The sequence below is a fragment of the Lissotriton helveticus genome, chromosome 10 (assembly GCF_964261635.1).
Source record: "Lissotriton helveticus chromosome 10, aLisHel1.1, whole genome shotgun sequence".
In the NCBI taxonomy this organism is placed as follows: Eukaryota; Metazoa; Chordata; class Amphibia; order Caudata; family Salamandridae; genus Lissotriton; species Lissotriton helveticus.
This window is the reverse complement of record NC_136071.1, coordinates 274,936,819-274,961,946: the sequence shown is the minus strand read 5'-3', so window position 1 is coordinate 274,961,946 and position 25,128 is coordinate 274,936,819. Positions and strand designations below refer to the sequence as shown.

Sequence of the window (25,128 nt, the reverse complement as noted above, 5' to 3'; positions counted from 1 at the left end):
TTGATGCATTTCCTAGATAGTTATGACACCCACCACACTTGCCATAATTGTAGAAAGGGTCAATAAGAAACCTCTATCGCTCCCAGGTCCAGCAACAAGCTATAGCATATCATCAGCAAAGGCTGACAATTTATTTGGGAAAATGTACAGTGAGTGCTTTGAAATGTCTGAAGATTATGGAAGCACATAGCAAAGTCTAGGATGAAGAGAGGATGACCATGAAGTGAAGACATTACACAAATCAGGTGCTTAGGCACTGTACAAATCCTTGGCATAAGAAAGACACGCCAATAATCCTATTTTAGTGTAATGCAAGGTCCCATGATATCACGTCTTGACTCAATTGGTGAATAGGATTCATTTTCTCCCACCATTGTCTAATTGATCAATTGCCATTTGTCAAACGGGCCTCCTCTTCCTTCACACTACTGGTTTCACTCCAGGGTACTTTAACTGGACTTATTAGGAAACGCTGATTTGCGAGTTCCTTTGAAAACAACATATACGTTGATGGTTCATTAGTAAGTTTTTCTTCTGTATTTTTGTTGTCTGACATCCTTTGCTGATTTTGTGACCATCTTGGCATCACGTGATGAAAACTTGTCCAGTTCGGATGTACAAAATAGTCATATATAGGAAACTAGAGTTCAAGAAGCTTTAAGACAATGGCTTTGTCGATATATTTCCATGCGTATGTATATGTAACACAGATATCCACCCATCTCCTACCACATCACTAACCCATTTCACTATTCTGCCAGAACAATGCCTTACTGAAGGAGAGTGACATGGTTCATCATATGAAGGACGGCACTAGGTACTCCTTGATCTTGAAGAATACCATGCAGGAAGATGGGGGTGTTTATACCTGTGTTGCTAAAAATCTTGGCGGAGAGGTATCCTGCAAAGCTGAGCTGATTGTTCATGAAGGTGATGGTATTCTCTGTTGCATCATTATTCTTGGATGTGCTTGCATATAGTTGTGTTTTGTCTTTCTGCCTCGTCATGATCCTTTGCAAAGTCACTGAAATTGATTTACATCTATTATATTGCATTAATCTAGTATGTAGTAAAATAATGTGTTACCATAACAAATAACCGTCCAGCATCAGTGTCATATTGGTCAGAGGATATCCACTGTGCAGCCTCTCTTTTATATTGATGGTAAAATCATAATGATCCATTTTCAAATGCACCTCAATATTTTCGAAATCCTTTAAAAAACACACAGTTGTTCATATTCCTATCCAGCTTTATTTTTAAATTAGTTTGAAGGGTAACCAGATGTAAATTTAATATAATTGATGACCAGGGCGCAAGTATTCTGTTTGCTCATTCTTGATCAAGATTAACCTCAGTCTGTAATTATTTTAAGTTAGGAAATTGCAAATGTTGATGCATTGGTCTTTTTCAGTTTGATTACTGTGTATTCTTAGGGGCATGTTTATGTAGGTTTCATGCAGTGCAGCAAGCTACCTTGCTGCACTGGGTTGTGTGAACGGGAACGAGCAGGTATGTGACGTATTTAACATAATACAGCTCATTCCTGTCCTTTTCTTGCACTGGTGCCCTTCTGACCGCCTAGCACCAATGCAAGCATGCATGCACCATGTTTCAAGGGTACCTGCATTGTTAGCAGAATTGTTTTTGTGCAGGAAGGGAAACCTTCTTGCACAGAAAAAATAATCTGCGGCATTTTCCTCTTCCTATGTGTGCTGCATTCTGCAGCACACATACAAAGCGGAAAAAAACTGGAAGAAATAAACATATTTCTCCTTATTACGCCTACCCTGGGGAGGCATATCATTTGATTTCCTCTATATACACTTTTTTTTATGGCAAGTAGTGAAATCATTGACACCCTCTAATGAAGAAGAGATCAAATATAATGTGCCTGTTGATAGTAAAAATGTCATAGGAATTGGTAACCACCAGGTTGTTAGTTTGGGATGAAGTGATCCTGCCAACTTAACAAAACAATATTGTGAGGTCATAACATGCAGAGAAACTTTTCTCAACACTTGCTACCTTTGGCACAAGCAGCAGGTGGTTCTTTCCCTAAGAAATGCTCCATGTTTTCAAGTAGTACCAAATAACATTGGAGTTAAATTCATACCACAATAAAAGTCCAAAATCAATGTAGAACAATCAATGAAAGTGTTATACACTTTCATATAGGGAACAGAAGATACAGATTTCTAACGTTTTAAGATAAAACGCAGAAAGAAATGGAAGCCAATTTAAATCAATGTTCACAATAAATTGGGACCTAAGCATGACCTCAGGCCAGTTGTGGTGGGTTGATGGTCAAGTATGCCATATATGAGTCAGACATTTCAAAAGTTGTACTTGAGATTTTCTTTTTTGATTTTCAGTTTGTTCTTGTAGGGCAAGGCAACATGGTGAAGCTTTTCATTGAGTTTCCACTGACACCTTCAGATTTGGTGCCAAAACCTCCATGCAGGACAAAGCTAGGATTTTTAGCTGCCAATGTTGCTTAGTCATCAGGATGGATATGGTGTTCTGCCTCGGTCCCACCATGTTCTATCATAGCCATTTCTTTGGCTCTCTGATATCTTCAGTGGAGTGCAGCAGAAATATTTAGCGGATGAAGGCTCCATGGGGACAGATACTTTTTATTGGCTGCCAATCCATAGTCTTAAACTCCACTAAAAATGTCTTGCATTGCATAAATAAGCAATTTGTAGGCAGCTAGGTCGTTTCTTTCTCCTTGAGCTATGGTGCCCTCTCTCGGTCCTCCGCAAATCAAAAACGTGACTGATATCCAATATTTATTCATACCTGGGAAGTCACTTCTGGTCACTCCTTTTGCTCCCAAGTCTTCACAGAACACTTCTGCTATCCAAGTCTCTTGCCGGCAACTGCTACCACGCAATTCAATGTAGTCCTCTGCCAAATGGCCAGCTCCTTCTTCCTTACAAGATGGAGCCCTTCATTAGCATTTTATGTTCAGGTGGCAGTTAACTGAAAGCAAGCCAGGTAACCTTGTAAAGCAGTTACTCTCCATTGATTCAGATGGAATCAGGAGTCCCTAGGGTTTCTTCCCCACCAGCTCAGGCAGAATGCTTCCCCGTTTAGATGCCTTCTTTCAGATCCAGAGACTGATGATATGGCCCCATTAGCCAGTGATCAGTGGCTTCTAAAGACTTAATTCCTGCTTAATTCCTATCAACAAAACTCATCCTTCTTTTTCAGGCTTTCCTGTTTCACTTGACTATAAACCTTTGCCAGAGGCCCTTGTTCAAAGTGGCAGATGACAAGGACCCCTTCAGCAGTTCTGAATCCTCTCCCTGATCCAGCATAATATGAAATTAAGAACCACTTCTTTCTCCTGATCTTGAAACAGCCATATTTCCTGCTTTGGGCAGTAATGGAAGCTGTTTGAGAGCTCCCATTAGATGAAGCATTTCTACCACTTGGCCTTCATGATGGAATAGTTATGTGAAAAGGAAGACTATTGCTCTGGTTCTTTGTGATGCTCTGCATTCCTTCCTGCCAGTTACACATGGTCCATCGTAGCTAATTGATACAGTATCTTTGCACTCCAAATGTTCTACCTATGGAAGTTACTTTATTTTCTCTTGCCAGCATTACACCTGACACTTAATTAAAGTGTTTGTTACTACCAGTGGAAGGAAAGGAAACAGCTAAAACTGGTTTAGTACTGCCTGGCTTTTGTCAGCACAAAGTGGGATTTTTAAAAGTTTCTCTTCTACTACAGATATCTAAAACCTTCAATATTTTTTTAATTAGTGAAAAGGAGATCTGAACAACTTTCTATAACTTTTCCATACAAAATTGTATAAATAGCTTTTTTTGACAGTCATCACATAGAAACATGTGTTCACTGTAGGAACACATTTTTCTTTGCTATGTAGCATACCACACTTTTATACAATGAGCATCCACCCTGCGGGTTAACGGGAAACCCTGGCTGCGTCTTAGCTATTGTAAAAATGCAGATTTTCTCTATGGCCTAGCATTTTTTCTTCAATGTGTTACAGCAGGGCTTTAAAATGTAAGCAACTAATACACAATTGTGTACGTACAGCCATACATTTTCCTTATAAGTTTGGGAACTAATGTACACTGAAGTCCACATGCCTTTAAATTAGAAGCCATCGGAATGTTTCCTGAGACACCTTGTTATGGATTTGATGGAATGTTAAATAAACCCATGGGGTGTAACTATATTTTCCTCATGTTTATGTGGAAAGAGATCATGAGCTGTGACACTGAACGGCAGTGTCTCAGTGCACAGAGTCATCATACTAGCAAAAAACAAAAAAAGTGTGGAGAACTAATAAAAAACATGTCAGTTATCAAATTAATTAATATTTATTATATGTGTGTTCATTTTATACCTATTAGATGTTGGTCAGCTAGATGTAGATGTTGTAAGTGGCAAATGCAGTTGAGTGAACTGAAAAGATTGAAAAGCTAAATATTTGTATTCAATATATCAGAGTATACTAAAACTACTTCTGAAAAAAGGTTGCTATCTTAACACTGGATTTAGCATAGACATTGTGGGTGCAGGTTTGAGAAAGGAATAGTGAATTCTTACATGTTGTGTACACTACCACATAAACTGACCACTGCACCGAGAAATAAAGCACCAATTACTGTGACTCCCTTAGAAGCACAGGAAGGGCTGCATCTCAGTTAGTAACTACAATCCTATCGCCAAGAGTTTTAGACTTTGAATTTATAGTATTTAGTCTTTTTTTAGTGTACCGTAGGGTGTCAAATAGGCATAACGTGGACAGTATTAACATCGAAAAAGCCAGTGGACCGATTAAGGAAGCATGTTAACCAGGGCTTTGAATTCTGTTATGCAGATATTGGCCGATACAGTCAAGTAGTTTAAAGAGAAACAGAGGTGTAGGGGCGGGTTAGGTTTAGATACTATTGTTTGTGGGGAAAAAGAAACTTTAAAGTAATAATTAATGGTATGAATTTTTATAGTCAACAGACACAATGTGATAACATTAATACGTTTAATGAGCTTGAAAATGCACAAAAACATTAACAACAAATAACTTTATCTTGATATACAAATAGAAGGGACAGTGCTGAGAAGTGATGAATGTATCAATGAAACCACAACAGACAGATTGTACAAGGAGTAGTTTGATGTAATTACTATCTGTCTTTTTTCAAAGATTTTTTCAATATTTTTTATCAGGGCAAACAATGCTGAATTAAAATTGGGATACTAAAGGATTGATCTAGAGTTTGGCATACTGGGTGCATCCTGGGATTCTGCTGTCTGAAACCCTTTGGTGACGGTCTAACGGTTTTGGGGTCATGGGTGTAGATATGTCAAAAAATCCGCTCTACTTTGAGAAGACAGTTTGATGGATTTTATGTTTTTAAAATGACCCTACACCCTGACATAAAAATCCCTCTGTTTCAGTGTCATTTATTGTTTGTTTTTGAAAACTAAAGTCCCAATTTAGGAGTTTGTTTTGGGAAAATAAAGTTTGGTGAGGGGCCTCTGAAACATTCTGCAATTCATCAAGCTTTCAGTCTCTGCACAGGAGACACCATGGCTGCCGCTCCAGAGAAGGCAAAGAGCTCTCCACTGGGCTTGTGGAGAACTCTAAACTTGGTGGGTGGAAGTTCAGCCTGGATAGCAAAGGAAAGACCTCCACCACCCTCACAGATGGCAGGCCACCCACCAAAGTATAAACCAGGCCCAAAATCACTACACCAGCTGCAGGTGACCACAGTACAACTAAAAATAAATGATCATCAATCATATGAAAAGTAGTTAAGCTTTCAAGATTTCCAGATGAGGGTATTGTAACACACTCCCACAAACCCTGGAAAAAAGAGGAAGCAATTATAAAGTTCGATTTTTTTAATGTGGACGAGCTATACTTAAATGTCATGGCGCTCTCAGATACAGTAAATAAATACTGCTAAAGAGGGTATGTAATACAGCTAGGACAAACAATACTGCTAAAATGAATTCCACCATGGCAGCCTTTATGGATACATGCATAACACATTAATAGAAATTTGCTTGTGAAGAGTGTGAAGCAAAATCTATTAACAGTTCAGGAGATGTATCAAATCAGGTATAATGGATTAAGGACCGCCATGAGATAGGCTTCTTAGTATAGCCCACGTTTGTGAAATGTTTTATCAATACAGAGTGGAATGTTTCTTCTGTATCTAGATCAACTAGAACCAACTAGGGGATTTCCAGTGAAAGAAATCCCAAAACACTGTTAAAACAGCACTCTACATTTCATCACTGCAAGCACCTGTTTGATTATAAGGGGCTACATTATGGCTGGAAATGCTCACAAAAGATTCTCCACTTGTACATATATTATCTATTTAGTTGACCTAAGGTATGATTTGCAAGAAAATTTGCAGAAATTAGCATTCATTTACAGGAGCAGTAGCATATCAGCATCAAGTTACTCAGGCAGCTCTCTGTAGTGTTGACCAAAACAATATCAAAGAGGTCGGGGGTTTTCAGTTTTTTACAAACTTTGTTGGCACCATTTAAGCAGTATCTATTGATTTACATTCAGGCTATCATATGGTGAAGATTGAGTGACACTCCACCACTTCTTCCAAATTGATTGTTGAATTGGCTGTAGGCAGCAAACACCCACCTGGAGATTTGAGTTTTGATTAAATGTGGCAAAGCACAACAGAGCTCTTTTAATGGTAATAATAAGCTCTAAGTTCTATGACTGTTTTTGATAAACAAGACCAGGCTGTGGCCACAAGGCATGGGACACAGTGATTTGCAGCACTGAGCTATGGCAGCCAAAGCTGCAGAATGAAAGTAAATCCTTACAAGGTTCCATGGAAAAAGCCTCACCTACAACCATTAAGAGTTAGGGTTAGCATAATGAATATCTTTATTTAATTAGAACGAATGTTTAAATAGGGTTAGCATAATAAGTATATTAATGTTTATTATTTAATTTACTGTTTATTCAATGTAATTAAAATATAAATAAGTTATAAATACCTTTAGAGTTTGATTTACGTTACGGTACAGTTGCATATTTAATTTGATTTAGGTCTTTTGTCTATAATTAGAATTAGGTTAGAGTTACATTAATAATGTAATTAAAAGCAATTTGTCCAGGTAATTAATTAGACTTTAATACAGGATTTAGTTTAGAGTCAGGAATAAGTTATATAATTTAATATAATGTAATTTAAAGCAATTTAATGTTACAGTTAGTCATTAGGGCTAGGATTAGGAATATTAAATGTAATGGAATTTAAGCAAATTAAATAGTGAATGGGATAGAGTTAGGGTTGGGTTTAATGTGAGGGTTCATGTATACATTAAGTCAATTGTGTGCAGATAGGGTATTGGTAATTTAAATTTAAAGCACACATTTTTACTGCAGTTGTAATTGGCGAAGAGGCTGAGACGTAGTTTACCTGGAGGTAGTAACATGCAACCCCTTGAACCACAGTTGTGTGAATCTGAATAACTCCTGAAAAAGCTACATTTGTGAGTGATGAGATATATTCTGAACAATATACGTACACCCTACCCACCCCTTTAATGACTCGGATAGGACACTTGCTGAGATTCCTTTGAAATCCTCTGGCCACAGCCATGCTAGTGAATGACCATTACTCCAGTGCATCCTTCTATATGATCTTGATTTAATCCATTCCACAGATACACCCTCACTAAACTATTCATACAAAGAAAAGGAAGGGGAAAAAAATTAAAAAACTGTGAACACTTGTAGCCCATTCAGAAACCAGTTAAGTTCATAACTCTTTTCAGTTAATTTTTCCTGTATGCCAGTAATGAAATTTGAATCGCAATGTTTTTACTCAAAAATAATTGTATGTGTCTTTGTATACAACAAATACGAAGGATTATTTCAATTTGCCACATATGGCTGAGATCTCAGAGCCAACAGAAACTCTTTAAATTGAAAGATTAATTAGGCATTCCTCAATTCTGATCCACTTTACTCTATATTGCGACCAAGGAATGAGATGCATGTCACCATGTTTGAGGTTGTCTGTGGTCCTGACTAATATCAAGCTGCCAAGTATCCTTTTTTGATATTTTTGGTAGGACACACGATTGTGTTGGATCCCCTGAAATATTACATCCATCTAAAAAGACATATAGTGATGGGTTGTCTTTTAAAAGACTCTTGAGTGATAGTGTTTCTACTTTTGCCATAAAATGCTCGCAAGGCATGTTCTACCCCTCGTGTATGTGTCATGCCTGAGGGTATCATTCACTGTCTTTATATATGTGACTCATTGGGAGATCCAGGGGATATTTACTTGTATATTCAAAAGGTTCACAGTTGCGTGTAAAATTAGTAGCAAAGAAGGGATTTGATTTAATTTAACATATGTGTTTGTCTGCCAACTACAAAATTATGCATAATACCTTAAAAGCAGAGTTTATAGCCAAAAGCATTTAAAAACAGGCTATGCTTTTTGAAAGTGCGATTATTTAGGGTTGGGTACAACACAATAAAGTACAAACCAGTCATTGCCTTGTTGAAAAATTACTGATTCCCAGTGCTAATAATTGTGTAATTGACTTATTGTTTGTCTAACTGACAGAGAAGGAAACCTTGGCTGCAAAGAAGGAAAGACATAGGAGAAAGGTACATTCCTTCTATGACGTTAAAGAGGAAATTGGAAGGTAAGCATGCACAAAGAATTGCTTTTAACTTTATAATAAAACTTTATCAGTGTTACCATTCCGAACTACTTGTGACCCCATAATATTCTTTCTTAGAGAAATGCAAATGCTATTTCTACGCAAAATTAGCCTCAAGTATATTAAATCTAATATGATTCAATGGTAAATAGGTTACGCTATGCATTATTTCATGCCTAATTTTATTAAAATATTCTGACAGAATTCTGAAGGAGAAACTGCCAGCAGGCACAAAGCCAGCAGTATTGGTATACAAATATTATCTGGGAAATAACCAGATTTTTGTCCATATTTATGTATACAACATTTCATCTTCCATGAGCATCACCTTTAGTTATCAGGGTGACTAAGAACAAGATAGCAATTGGAAAGTCTAGGATATAGCCTAAACATTTAGAAACTGGGTATGAAGGAACAATGATACAGCCAGCGTGACAGAATACGTAAACAATATATAAATACATTTAAAAGATTGTCAGCAGTATGCACACATCATTTATACTTGTAGCAGAAACGAAGGGAATAATTGGTTTTTTTATCTTTTGGAAAGCTAGTGTTGATTGTCATGGTAGGGGGCATTCTGTAGTAATTTGTGGGAATGGGCGCCGTCTTTCTTGGCAGATGGTTTAAGCCTGCTGATCTGTTGAAATTTAGCAGTAAAATACACACACACACACTTACTCAGTCAGGGCATTTCCACCTTGGCTGCAGCCAAGAATTTCTCACATGCTTCATTTATGAGTACCCAGCCTCCTGTGTTCAAATCGTGGCACTGCTATTGATGTGGTTTTACAGTGACAGCTTCAACCTGTCAAGAAACAGAACACAGCGGACCAGCCAATCCTTTGCAGTAGTTGAGTATCATATTATTTGCTAGGTTTACAAATACATTTGTGGGTGCAGCAGGCAGTGTCATTGCTCTTCACATCAAAACTTCATGTGTGGATAAGCCGATCTTCCTGTCAGGTGTACTTTGAAGATTCATCAACACCAAAGGCAAAACATCAGGCCATTTCATTGAAGTAGATGCACAGACTTTTTGCCAATCGAAACTTTATGGTCCTGTTCAACTGCTCTACAATTCCAGAAGCTTGTGGCCGATAGCTACAATGCAACTTCTGCTCCACCTGCAATGCTGCACACAACATCTTGAGAATCTCATTATTTAAATGAGTTCCTTGATCTGACTCCAGAGAAACTGGCATTCCGTACTATGGGACTAGCTCTCTCAGCAACAGTTTAGCCACAGATAGACTGTCATTTCTCTGTGTTTGGGTAGGCTTCCACCCACTGGGGAAACATGCGCACTATATCCAGGAGATATCTCAGCCCATTATAAACAAGCATCTCGATATAATCCATTTGCATCCTGTTGAACAAGGACTGCTCATTCTTCCAATGTGACTCAGTGTAACCTGTTTTCGTTTGCCTACTTTCATCTGTTGGCACGGTATGCAACGGTGACATAGATCCGCAGAAAGCATCAAGAATCTGGTATGAAAGCAGTTCTGCCTAAATGTCCTAACCATAGCATCCCTGCCTAAATGATTAGGACCATGGAAGTAATGTGCAGTGTGTGGTAACAAACTGTCCAGTAACACTGGTCTTCCATCTGCAGAAATCCAAATGTCATTTGCATTCTTTCCACATCCTGCTCTGATCCAACCCTGCTGTGCTGCTCAGTGATATTTTCCTGCACACTCTTAAGTTCTTCCCATGTTTCAGCTAAAGACATCAACATTGCAAAGTTAGAGTCCTCATGAGACCTGGGAATGTTCCGTTAACTGTGCAGGCCACTACGGCACAATAACATGCGACTTCGTTAGCGTATCTATTCCCAACGGTGATATAGCCATTGTCACTTCGTTGAGCTGTGCACTTAACTACAGCAATTTCAGTGGGGAGTTGTAATGCATCCAACAACTTTTTAGCATGGTCACCATTGCGTTTGGTAAACCGGATGATGTCATGAATCCTCTTTGTGACCGTAACTGCCCGAAGTCATGGACAACACTAAAGTTATACTGACTATCTGTAACTATAGTCACTCTCATTTTGGCTGTTAGTTGGCGTGCTCTGGCAAGGGAAATCTATTTTGCAAGCTGTGCGTTTGTACTTTGAACCCAACAGGTTTCAACAATATCCTGGATTGTGCAGCAGACAGTATAAGTTACTCTCAGGAAGCCATAATTTCTTCTCAAGAATGAGCCATCTGTAAACAGTACATAATTCGGACTTATTAAAGGCTTATCCTTCATGTCAGATCTTGGCTTGGTGCCTAATTATGTGACATCTAAACACTCATGTTCAAATTTATCCGAGTTTTCAGGAAGAAGGTATTCAAAATCTGGCACCTTTTCAATTGTACGTTTTCAGAAGCTAGATTTTGTTGTTCATATCTAGTCAATCTCAAGTTGGTAATACATTAGTTTTTAGTACTTGTAAGCAAGATTACCACTGAATGGGGAGCTATATCAATTAATGGATGCCCCATCACTATGCTTTTACACCTCTCAAGCCTGAAGCTTTTCAGACAACCAGGCAGCCCTGCAGCTACAGGGTGAAGGTTGATTGAGAAATATGCAACTGGCATTCTTGCTTCACTGTACATTTGTGTGAGCACTGAGAGAGTGCAGCTCCCCCTCTCACTGCAAAACAAATGCAATCTCTTAGTATAATCCAGCAGGCCTAGTGTCGGGCATGACAGAGACTTTCTCTCAGCTCTAGGAAAGCTTTCATGCATTTGTTGTCCCATGGAAGTGGATCAGGCACATCTCTCTGTGTCAGCTTTAATGAAGGCTTTGCCACCATAGAAAAGTTTGGTATCCACTGTCTACAGTAGCTTACCATTCCCAAAAATATTCTGATCTCTTTCGGCATTTTAGGAGGACCCATTTTTAAAATTGCCTCCATTCTCTCGTGTGACACTTTTCTTGTTGCCTTTTCAATGATATGTCCCAGATATTGGACTTCTTTTTGCCAGTATTGTAATTTACTCAGGGACACTTTATGCCCATTTTCAGCCAGATGTATCTTGTTTACACGCTTCTTTTGTCTCTGTTGTCACAAGTAGGTTGTCTATGTACTGAAGCACACACAATTTGCAGTGTCTCCAGATTCTTCTTCAATCACTGATAAAAAATTGAGGGACTCTCCATATACCATTGTGAGAGACTGCACCATGCTAAAACTATCTCTCAAAACACAAATGAGAACAGAAACTTTCTTCATAAATTGGAATCAAGAACACTCTCACAACAATGTCAAAGAAGGTGTTCAAATCAATCCACAGCATTTTTGAATTCTTAACAAACCCTTCCACTTGTGTATACCATTGCATTGTTATTGGAAAATTTCTCGGAACTGTGCGTGCCATCCAACTGGTATATCTCAATGGAAAAACTGAAGTACTTTCATAATCCCGAGAACGCCAAGGTAGCTTTCGCTTAGCCTCAGCTGTTTCTGCCTGACCCTTTTTCTGTTCATGTTTCTTTGCCCATTTATTTTCAAATTTTTAAAATTCATTCCATTTATGATTTTTTTTTTAAAATAATTCAACAATGTGCGATGGAATTCCTGAAGAATGCATGATTTCAATCCATTCATCATCTATCTGCACTCTAAATCTTGTCTGTAATGTGGCACTTGTTGATGTAGTCCAGATCCAAACATCTTCTCATTATTTCCTCTAATTCTGTTTTTAATTTCGGAACATTTAATGGTCTCTCTCTTTCCACATTCTGACTAACATCTGAATCCCCCGCACCCATCTTGGTTCTACCTCTAGCAGCTTCCTCAAACCATGGGAGAAAAATCCCACCCTCAAACAAGTTTGTCACACCCCTAGTTGTTTGTGTTGTAAAGACTAATCTCTGTCCTTCTCTTAGTGATTGAATAGTTCGCGGGGCTGGTCAGACCACAATTTGTGAATTCTGTGAAGTTGGATTAAATCCTGTCACTGGTACTCTTTCTTCAGTTCCTTGAGCTGCTGCTCAATATTAATTGGGGAATTTGGCATCCACATTTCTACTGGCTGTGCTGTAATCACCCCAGTAGCTGGTGCTGATGCAGTTATCATTGAAGTAGCAACACCTGTAGGCATTACCGCCTGAACAGTCCCTACTTGATCTGGTATGTTATTTGTTATGACTGGTTATGTAACAGGCTGTCTCACAACAGGCGGTGTTTTTACAGGTTGTGATACAACCGGTTGGGTCATTGGAAATGAGCTATAAATTTGAGATGCATTTGTGTCAACGGGGGCTGTAGCCACTCTCACATCTCTAATTGTCAGTCTTTCAGTATCAGTCACAGGACCCACATAAGGTGGCAGACATGTTGCCAATAAATTGTCAAAAATATAATCTCCAAAATAAGTATCAGTGTCAGATTTTGTTTCTTCTTTAGTTTATTTTTTTCCCTTTGGCTTTAGCCCTTTTGGGTATCTCAGGTTTTTCAGGTCTCTCACTTGTAGTAGCTGAATACAATCTAGTTCCTTCCACTACCCCTTTTCTCCACCTTCTGTTACTTTTCATCCCATACAGTATCTGCAAAACTTTTCACAGCTTGCTTTGTTTGTCTTTGGTATTCCTCTTCCTCTCTGTGCAAATCATCTTTTGCCCAAGTGTTTAAAGCTTCAATTTCAATAGGCGCAAAAAGTGGCTTCACATCACAAAGTATCTCTTAATTTGTCAATAATTCTCTAATTGAAGGTACCCAATATAGGAAAGTTCAATGAATCCTCTTTCTCAGTGATCTTGCACGATTGGCGAAGGTGTAAACCTTCCTTAATCATCATGTAGTAAGCAGGTGTCCCCACTGGAGGTGACTCTTCACCTTCCCGAACAGCAATAGTCACATCAACTCTCATTATGTCTTCAATAGCTGTGAAAAATCTCATAATTTTAAATTATTATTCAAAGATGAAAAAGCACAAAATATAACCTTCAATGTTCTGTCTCTGTTCCGTATACTGCAGATTTCAATAAGCCCTTCTCCCAATCTTAGCACTGCTTTGTAAAACAATAACCAAATAGCAGAGCGACTCTTCACACAGCTTCAATCAATCTCAGTGCAGTGTTTCACACCAACTGACCAATACCAGCGAGGCACAATATGATGTAGCAGCCTCCTCCTTGCAGCAACTCACCCTCCTTTACAATTTCTTTGAACACACAAAGGTTAAATTCTACTATTCTATGTGACTTAAAATTGTCTTAATCTGCCTTATGTAAATAAATCAACAGCAACAGCAACAATTCAGCAATCGAAATTATCAAGTTTTTATACCTTTTGACATCCATCCATACTAATATAATAAAGAGAGAGCCCAATCCTTTGAGGCGGGTAATCTCAGGAACCACAGCACCAATCACAACACCCAATACAGTGTTGGAAAGGGCAGTTGCAGCAGAAGGACATAGGCTATGCAGACGCCCACCATATACATTTAAAAGGTAAAAGAACCGTGCCAGCAAAGTAGTCCCTTGTGGGCGTGTCTGCGTTGTGCTGTGGGCATGTGCTGGGGGCGTGTGGTACGTTCCGCCCTTCATGCCATGTCTCATATCGTGTGCTAATCCCACCCTGCTCCCTTTAAATACACTTGCACCCCACAATAATAACCCAACCTTACTCCTTAAAATACCCCAACACCCTTAAACACTAACCTATCTTAACCCTATAAATATACCCTGTACCCCAAAACCCAAACCTATCCCTAAACCCTAAAAATACCCCTGTACCCCAAAACCCAAACATACCCCTGAACCATAAAATACCCCTGTACCCCAAAACCCAAACCTAGCCCTGAACCCTTAAAATACCCCTGTACCCCAAAACCCAAACCTATCCCTAAAAATACCCCTGTACCCCAATACCCAAACCTAGCCCTGAACCCTATAAATACCCCTGTACCTCAAAACCCAAACCTACCCCTGAACCCTAAAAATACCCCTGCACCCCAAAACCAAAACCTAGCCCTGAACCCTAAAAATACGACTGTACCCCAAAACCCAAACCTTGCCCTGAACCCTTAAAATACCCCCCTGCCCCAAAACCCAAACCTAGCCCTGAACCCTTAAAATACCCCTGTGACCCAAAACCCAAACCTGGCCCTGAACCCTAAAAATACCCCTGTACCCCAAAACCCAAACCTAGCCCTGAACCCCAAAAATAACCCTGTACCCCAAAACCCAAACCTAGCCCTGAACCCTAAAAATAACCCTGTACCCAAAACCCAAACCTACCCCTGAACCATAAAATACCCCTGTACCCCAAAACCCAAACCTAGCCCTGAACCCTAAAATTACCCCTGTACCCCAAAACCCAAACCTAGCCCTGGACCCTTAAAATACCCCTGTACCCCAAAACCCAAACCTACCCCTGAACCCTAAAAATACCCCTATACCCCAAAACCCAAACCTACCCTTGAACACTAAAAATACCCCTATACCCCAAAACCCAAACCTAGCCATGAACCCTAAAAATACCCCTGTACCCCAAAACCCATACCTATCCCTAAACCCTGAAACTACCCCTGTACCCCATAACCCAAAACTATATCTGAACCCTTAAAATACCCAAACACCCCAAAACATATACCTCAGTACCCCAAAACATATACCCCTATACACATACTTATCTTATCCAACCATTAAAAAAAAACATGCTTTTACAATTCATGCATTTACAACGAATTTCGTTGTAAATGTATGCGTGGTAAAAGCATATAAAATGTAATCCCATGCATTATAATGGCATTGCGGCGTCATGGTACTTTCGTAATGAAAGTATGCTGAGTGATGGTATGTGGAAAGAAAGTTGCGGAATAATGGGTGTTTACCCTCCCCCGGTAAGTACATTGGTGGCACGGCAGCCCAGATCTCCGGCAACATACTCATATTTTTTCATCACCCATTTTAAAAATGCACAGGTCTCTCTCATTGATGGCCAGCACCGACATACACTTTTAGACACACCTCCCGCCACAAGTTCTAGAATTGCGAACTTTAGAGCTGGGGAGCTATGTTCGAATCTCGGCATCAGCTCAACATCCTGTGATTCCAAGCAAATCGCTTTGTCTCCCCGTGCCTACCACAAATGAATGTGTTCTTCTGTAATGTAAATTGTGCTCATGCCATGTTGTCGAGTTCGCGCAATATAATATTGCAAAGAAAAATAAAGTAGGGAAACTCAAGTTCACACACTACTGAACGCGCACTCTTAAGTGCATCAGCAGTGCACTGTGAATCGGAGCGTTTCAAAGGCCTGTCACAGATAAGAAATGCTATCAAAACGAAATCCTACAAAACAATATACTACTGGCCGGCAGCAATTCATACCCGGACAACGCAGGGACGGGCTGCTAGTACTAATATAATAAAGAGAGAGCCCAAACCTTTGAGGCGGGTTTTCTCAGGAACCACAGCACCAATCACAACACCCAATACAGCGTTGGAATGGGCAGTTGCAGCAGAAGGACATAGGCTATGCAGACGCCCACCATATACATTTAAAAGGTAAATGAACCGTGCCAGCAAAGTAGTCCCTTGTGGGCGTGGCTGCGTTGTGCTGTGGGCGTGTGCTGGGGCGTGACAAATGCTGGGGGCATGTGGTATGTTCCGCCCTTCATGCCATGTCTCATATCGTGTGCTAATACCACCCTGCTCCCTGTAAATACCCCTGCACTGCATAATCATAACCCACCCATACTCTTTAAAATACCCCAACACCCTTAAACACTAACCAATCTTAACCCTATACATATACGCTCTACCCCAAAACCCAAACCTATCCCTAAACCCTAAAAATACCCCGTAACCCAAAACCCAAACCTAGCCCTGAACCCTATAAATACCCCTGTACCTCAAAACCCAAACCTACCCCTGAACCCTAAAAATACCCCTGTACCCCAAGACCTAAACCTAGCCCTGAACCCTAAAAATACCACTGTACCCCAAAACCCAAACCTACCCCTGAACCCTAAAATACCCCTGTACCCCAAAACCAAAACCTAGCCCTGAACCCTATAAATACCCCTGTACCTCAAAACCCAAACCTACCCCTGAACCCTAAAAATACCCCTGTACCCCAAAACCCAAACCTAGCCCTGAACCCTAAAAATACCACTGTACCCCAAAAACCAAACCTACCCCTGAACCCTAAAAATACCCCTGTACCCCAAAACCCAAACCTAGCCCTGAACGCTAAAAATACCCCATGTACCCCAAAACCTAAACCTACCCCTGAACCCTAAAATACCCCTGTACCCCAAAACCCAAACCTAGCCCTGAACCCTAAAAATACCCCTGTACCCCAAAACCCAAACCTATCCCTGAACCCTTAAAATACCCCTGTACCCCAAAACCCAAACCTACCCCTGAACCCTAAAAATACCCCTATACCCCAAAACCCAAACCTAGCCCTGAACCCTAAAAATACCCCTGTACCCCAAAACCCATACCTATCCCTAAACCCTAAAACTACCCCTGTACCCCATAACCCAAAACTATATCTGAACCGATAAAATACCCAAACACCCCAAAACATATACCTCAGTACCCCAAAACATATACCCCTATACCCATACTTACCTTATCCAAACATTTTTAAAAAAGCATGCTTTTACCATTCATGCATTTGCAACGAATTTCGTTGTAAATGTATGCGTGGTAAAAGCATATAAAATGTAATGCCATGCGTTATAATGGCATTGCGGAGCCATGGTACTTTCGTAATGAAAGTATGCGGAGTGATGGTATGCGGAAAGAAAGTTGCGGAATAATGGGTGATTATCCCTCCCCCATTAAGTACATTGGTGGCACGGCGGCCCACATCTCCAGCAACATACTCATATTTTTTCACCACCCATTTGAAAAGTGCAAAGATCTCTCTCATTGATGGCCAGCACGGACATACACTTTTAGACACACCTCCCGCCACAAGTTCTAGAATTGCGAACTTTAGAGCTGAGGAGCTACGTTCGAATCTCGGCATCAGCTCAATATCCTGTGATTCCAGGCAAATCGCTTTGTCTCCCCGTGCCTACCACCATTGAATGTGTTCTTTTGTAATGTAAATTGTGCTCATGCCATGTTGTCGAGTTCGCGCTATATAATATTGCAAGGGAAAATAAAGTAGGGAAACTCGAGTTCACACACTACTGAACGCGCACTCTTAAGTGCATCAGCACTGCACTGTGAATCGGAGCATTTCACAGACCTGTCACAGATAAGAAATGCTATCAAAACGAAATCCTACAAAACAATATACTACTGGCCGGCAGCAATTCATACCCGAACAACGTCGGGACGGGCTGCTAGTTTTTCAATAAAAAGAGAAGAGTTCTACGCACACCAAGGAAATCTCGATCAGCGGGAAATCACTTAATCAATGCAGTGTCACCTTTGGACATTAGGTTTTACCATCACAAATCAATATTAATACAATCACAATAATTTTAGTTACGGTCCCTATCTCAGTTGTGCAGTCAACGATGTCTCATGACCTGCACTTCAACTAATTAGCAGACAAGAATATCAAAATCAACTCTGTGGGCCTCATTTACAAGATTTTGACGCAGGGCAGCACATTATGTCACTTAGCTGCACTGCGCTGCATCAAAAGAAAAGTGCAATAATGCACGTAGCTATGAAATATTGCTTAAATCTGTCCTCTTTCACTGCACTGGTGCACAAATGACTGCCTTGTGCCAACACAGGCACCCTTTCATCATGGTGCAAGGGTGTCTGCATTGTTGAAGTTATTGTTTTTGTGCAGGAAAGCGCCTTCCCGCACAACAACAATCAATGGAGGTGTTTTTCTCTTTCTAAATGTGCTGCAGAATGCAGCATTCATAGAAGAACAAATGAGGAGAAATAAAGTAATTTCTACTAGTTACACCACCCATGGGGGAGGTGCACGGTTTTGACGCATTCACAAATTTACGTTATGTTATAAAGCTGAGAATGTGTTCAAATCCATGGGCACTGCGTGGGAACACCGTCCCCAACCCCCATGGTTGGCCTCCCTGATGCAGTGTGAGGCAACGCAGCGACTTGCGCTGCATTGCCTTACACCATATCGATGAGACCATGAAAAGCCACACTGGGTGGCTTTGCCTGGCCTAGTAGATATGATTGAGAGACCTGCTCCACCGGACATCATTAAAAGTGATGCTCTGTCAGCACGGCCTATTGTAAATGAGGCCCTTTGTTTATAATTTTCTATCCTGGGATCCCAGACTACTTCTTAGTCTGATAACCTCTTTACTTTCTGCAACAAAGCAGATGACTATCAACAAATTGCAAGTTCATTAATTCAATTCGACATCAATGCTTATACAAATTATAAATTACTATAGCCAATACAATTGTGACTCATACCCCTATTAATACACACACCTATGATTCAGGACCTGCAACCGCCTCAGAAAAACGGACTTCGTCAATCTTCAAACTCAGGCATTGGGCATATGAGGATAAGGCTTTTACCTACATTGGCCACTTTTTACATTTTGCAGCTCCTCTTTCGCACTATGTTTACTGTCCTCTGGTACCAGCTTTGGTGGAGCATGGGATCGTAATAAATATTTGGTTTATGATTCAGGATTTCTGTCTCAGCATACAGGGAAACAAAGTCCCTGCTCTTACTGGGCTCTAAGGCTATGGATTGTTGCTGTAGGATTGAGAATAAATCAGAAGCTGCAAATCAATATTCAATTTACACATTACAATTAAATATCAAGTATTGGGAGTCAATGATGAAATCTTGGTACGAGTTTAAAGTGTTTTATTAAGGTCTTTTAGTAAGCATTTTCTTTATTTGTCATCAATAAGTAGTCAATTCATCAGTAATACAATACAGAACAATTGTATAAAATCTCATTCCATGAAGGCAAATTTTATTCTAACTAAACAATTAGAGAAAGGTATTTTTTAGAACCCATAAAGAATTCCAGATTGAGAGGTGAAAGCCTAAAGCTTTAAGCACTTCAAACAGCACTTCTCATGAAGAGAAGTTCAGGGAATTCAGTGAAGTCTCAGAAATATAGCATATATTCTGGCAAGGCAAATGAATGGGTCTAAGTTTATAGCTCAGCAAGTAGCTCAGGGAAGTCTGCTCGGAACACAGAGCTTCAGAGTGTCTGTGTGAAGTAAAAGCTCTACTCCAGTCTAGGAACACGCACTAATATAACATTTCGAACTCTACAACTAAAACAAAATATTGCAGCTGTCCGTCATTTTGGCCAATCGAATCACAATTTCTTCATGAGAACGGAAATCTCTTGAAACAAAGACGTAAAATATTAAGTGTTACATGTAACATTACTAACAACATTGTACAAGTTTGTGGTTTGGTTCACAATGGTTTTTGTTCTACAAAACAGTTCAAAGTTCCCCCCCTCACTGCTTCTGTCGGCCGACGCTGCCCCGCCCACTCTTTTGGTGTGTCATTCAACAAATGAAATCATCTGTTTCTCACATATTCTGCCTTACAAATCTTATTAATGAAGAGATATTTTAGTAAGATTTTACGACATTAGATAATACACTCTTGTATTCTATGTGAAATGTCTCTATAGGAAGGTCTAAAACAATTTTTTTCTATTAGATCATGTTGCTTTAGCACATTTTATCATTGAACTCTACACTTATTCACATTACAATGTCAACAAGAAGTGAAAATGAAAATCTGCATTCATAAGCATTTCTAACTTAACATGGACAGATATGTAGCCTAGTGCTTCAATTAGCCTTTTAAAAAATGTGACCTCTCATTTTAGGTTTCCACATTATATCTGCACGTTTATTGCACTAATTCGCGTTTATTAAAAGCTAGCTTACCCGTCGCGTGTTGCTGCGATCGCAGAAGAACGGAAATGTAAGGAAACTTGTTATGATAACATTCAATTTACATTGTGTCAATTCAATTCAATTCAATAATCTTTATTTCGTTGCAATAGCATCATAAAAGATATACAATTAAAATTCATTAAAATACAATTTTATAGTAATCAAGACACAGGTAGAATATGAGGTGTCTATTCAGAGTTGCATTTCATTATCAATTCGATTCAGTTCATCCCGGTATACTTCATCATATTTGATTCATGGTATTTCGTCCAGAAAAACATCACACATTTAATAAATATAAATTTAAAAGTAGTCAACATATTTACACGCTAAGAAAACTATTAAATTTATAACCACCATGGCATGATAATTTAAAATTACAGTATGATGATAAAAAATAGTAATACAATGGTTGGTATACTCAACCCTGAGGTTGATTACTCGGTCGTCCTTTGATACTGGCGTATATAACAATCATAATAGTATTAATTTTAAAAGGACTTCGTGAAGTAATATGATTAGAAATGGAGACCCATTTTTAATCTAATAAAATTAACAGCAAGAAGAAATCTACTGATGCCAAACACAATTACTTGACTGGTGTCTGTTTTTAAGATTCTACCATCCTCTTTATAGGAGTTCAAACCAATAATGCGACATAGTGGCACGATCCACTTTTTCCTTGACTTCGCATAAATCGGACAAAAAAATAATATATGTAAGACATCTTCCCTTGCATTGTTAGTGCATAGAGTGCAGAGATCACTGTTTATCTTCACCCAACTTTTCTCAAGAGCTTTAGTTCTCAATGTTTCATACCTGTATTTTATATACAAGGTTTTAGCTAGTGGCGGCTGTATTTCATCCAAAAATGGCTCAAAGTGTGCCGCATCTTTAACCATTAAAAAAAATTCAGTTAAGGGGCCATGGATTTTTATATATACAGAATCATAGCTTATATAGGACCAGAAAGACATTTTGACAATTTTTCTTGAACCCACACTCATTGATTCCGGCTCGCTCCAATAATGGGCTAGTCCTAGTTTAACCAGCCAGGATCTTACGTGCTTTAACCAATAGATTTTGCTGCCACTATCTAGATCCATAACTTCTTTCAACCCCTTTTTATATTCATTCAGTTCGGGGGTTGTCCATAATCTGACCCACAGCAATAATGGTCTCAAGATTGCATGTTGGTCAGTACGTTTGATATTTAGATCCAGAAATAGTGGTAACAGCGGGGTGTTAGTGGGCACTTTTAATAATCCCCTAAAGAACTTATTCTCAAGGGTTTCAAAAGTTTTCCTACAAACTGGTCCCCATAATTCTGCTCCATACAGTACTGCCGATTGAACCTTATACCTAAAAAGCTCTAAAGCTGGTGTAACTGCATTATTCAGGCATTTATTATGCCTTTTTAAAATTGGAAGGCAGTTTTGTTTAAACACTATTTTCGTTTTTTCTAACTGCGGTTTCCATGCTAATAGAGAGTCAATTAATACGCCTAAATATGTGAAGTTCTGCTCATGATCTAACTTATGACCATTTAGCATTAGGTTCTTCCTGAAACTTTTGTGCGGGCTTAGTGCCATATATTTTGTTTTTTTTTATGTTAATTTCTAACCCTTTAAGCTTACAAGTCAAGTCAAAAGATCTTTATTCGGAATAAAAACATCCATAAAAGCACAGACAAAATACAATTAAAACAATTAAAACATTCAATTCAATAATGACATCTGGAAAATAAATAAGAGAACAAATCAAGCATAATCAAATTCCATTTCTAAACAAAATTTGTCCCTTCATAATCCAAAATGAGAACACAGTTTAAAAAACACAATTTAAAATCACAGTTTAACGACCATAGTTAAAAAGGATGGCTAGGACAATATCATAGTTATATCTACACACACATGAAAAACTGTTACACAAAGGTAAAACAAACAGATAAAAAATTCTTTAAAATGCATAATAGAAAGTGCAGTGTGCAATGATTATACCTCAGTGTTAAGAGTGGTTCTTAATCTGACAGCAGCTTTGAGAAAATTGCTCACCCTAAAAATGACTTCATCTGATCCCAATATTAGGAGAGACCTCAAGGCTGATTTAAAATTAGTCAAACCATTTTTTCTACAATAAGGCATTAGATAATGTGCAGTGAGCTTTTTGTAAAAACCACAAAAGAACAAGAAATGCATAAGATTTTGCTTCATGTTAGGATTGCATGGACAGTTTAAGGTATCAAGGTATTTATTGTATCCCAGAGGGAAGTTCAGTAGATTAACTATACTCCCATCTCGGAAACGAAACAGTAAACCCCTAACCCATCTGCTGAGATGCAGACGTAAATATCTGTATGGTGGGCCAAGTTTTTTGATATGTGGTTCAGAATAAGCCAAATATTTTACAACAGTGCATTTAGTCAGGTTCTTTCTTTCACGCTCTTCGCTGTACAAATCATACAATGCCCTTAGAGTGATGGTCTTATGGGAGCGATTTATTAAGTTAGGTGAAGTAAACAGAGAGCCCAACCCCACACTTACAAGGCACTCTTTTACCGCTTTCAACCACGGTATATGGTGTCCCCTATCACATTTTATACAATCCAAAATGATTTCACGGGTCAAAGTAGCAGCTGTATTGTTCCATATCTTTATCCAGAATAGTGCTGGTCTGGATCTCACAAAATCCTCTATGTATGGAATATTTAATTCGTTATGACATACATAGTTGGGGGAACAAATAACCCACCCCAACACCTTTCGGCAGAATCTATTTTCTTCTCTTTGGATGTGAGAACAGTTGGTATAACCCCAAACTTCGGCTCCATAAGTGCCAGTTGGCATACATTGGGTTTGATAGATCTTGACCAGGGGTGTTATTACATCAGCGTGGATGGGTTGTCTCAAGGAGGTTACACAATTGATGGCTTTACCCAATTTATTCCTGGCATAAGATACATGTGCATGCCACGTGCCGCTGTTTGAGAATAGCAGCCCTAGGTAGGGGAAGGTGCTGGTACTTTTTAAGACATTTGACTCTGATTTAATCTGGGCAATTTTGTGATTTTTAGGGCCACAACTCATAATCAGGGATTTTTTAAAATTAGTTGTCAGGCCTAAATCGGCCATAAAAAGGACAAAACCTGAAATTAAAATGCGGAGTGCCTTTGGAGTGCGGCCCATCAAGACCGCATCATCCGCATAAAGAAGGGTGGGTATAGGGACTCCATTTACGTGAGGCACATCACTAGTTAGAGTGCTCAAAGAGCCACTTAATTTGTTGATGTACAAAATAAACAGAAGGGGGGCCAGCACGCACCCTTGTCTGACCCCCCTGCCAATGCTAATATCGTCAGAGACTTCACCCGTTTGATTTACACGCACACATGCTTTTAAATCACAATGTAAAAAGGCTAAAAAATGTACCAGTTGGTCGTCTAAACCATATTCAAGGAGGGTAGACCAAAGGCGGGAACGATTAACGAAATCAAAAGCCGAGCTCAAATCCATAAAACCAAAATATAAAGGGGATTTCTTAGCAATATTATATTTTGCCATGATCAGGTTCAAGTTCAGACATTGTTCCACCGTTCCGACACTACTACGGAAACCAAGCTGGCTAGGGTGTAGGATGTTATTCTCATCAGTCCAAGTTCTAATCCTTTTAAATATAATCCGTCCCAAAACTTTCAAGGTGTTATCAATTAATGAGATTGGGCGGTAACACCCAGGGTCCAGCCTATCGCCCTTCTTAAAAATGGGAATAATGATGCTACGAGACCATGTTTCTGGGATTTGCCCGTCTGTTAGATTGTTGAAAACATTGCAAAGCAATGGGGCCCAAAAATCGGGCTCACATTTTAGCTGGTCAATAGAGAGCCCATCAGAGCCGGGCGCTTTATTCCCAGCGCTTTCTGATAAAGCATCAGCTACCTCGGATACAGAGATATTCAGTGGGTATAGGGAGGGTAACGACAAAGGAGAATTATCTGGTGTTGCATAGATTTTTCCAAAATGTTCAACCCAGATAGGACCAGTGATATTGCAGTTAATTTCGGTCAAGTTGGAACCAATAGATCTTATCACCTTTGCCTCCTTCCAGAACCCAGTGGTATCTTTCAGGTCAGCAGATCGTGCCAAGGAATCCCAGTGGGTTATAAGTAATTCATTTAATCTGGTGCGTAGGGCACGCTTGTATTCTGCTCTAAGCAACCTTACTCGTGGTATATCCCTAGGTTCAGCTTTTAGGGCAGCTCTAAGCATCCTATTTGCTTTGGAACATGGGGCATCAAACCATCTAGGCGTTTCTTCAGCCTTACTAGAAGCTGGTCTGGAAATCTCACCTTTAATTACAGAACAAAGTTCAGAAAAATATTTAATCACATTAACCCCATAGTCATCAATAGAGAGACAATTTTCAATCAAGATTTGATGTTTTTTACAGATTCCTGCTAGGATTCCCTTATTGTCTACTCCCTTCCAGATAACCCTCAATTTATCTGTTGAGACTTCCAAATCCCTTGCACCTATTTCATATCTTGGACGCTTATCCCTCGGCAATGAT

At 39.4% G+C, this 25,128-nt stretch overlaps 1 protein-coding gene across 1 annotated transcript in view; it reads left to right on the top strand.

Moving 5' to 3' along the window:
* The window catches only part of OBSCN (obscurin, cytoskeletal calmodulin and titin-interacting RhoGEF), a 2,124,484-nt gene that overhangs the window by 1,396,407 nt on the left and 702,949 nt on the right, over positions 1-25,128 (top strand). Inside the window, exons 101-102 of the mRNA XM_078665296.1 lie at positions 762-930; positions 8,611-8,692. Of these exons, the coding sequence (XP_078521422.1) occupies positions 762-930; positions 8,611-8,692 (251 nt within the window). The remainder of the gene's footprint in view (positions 1-761; positions 931-8,610; positions 8,693-25,128) is intronic.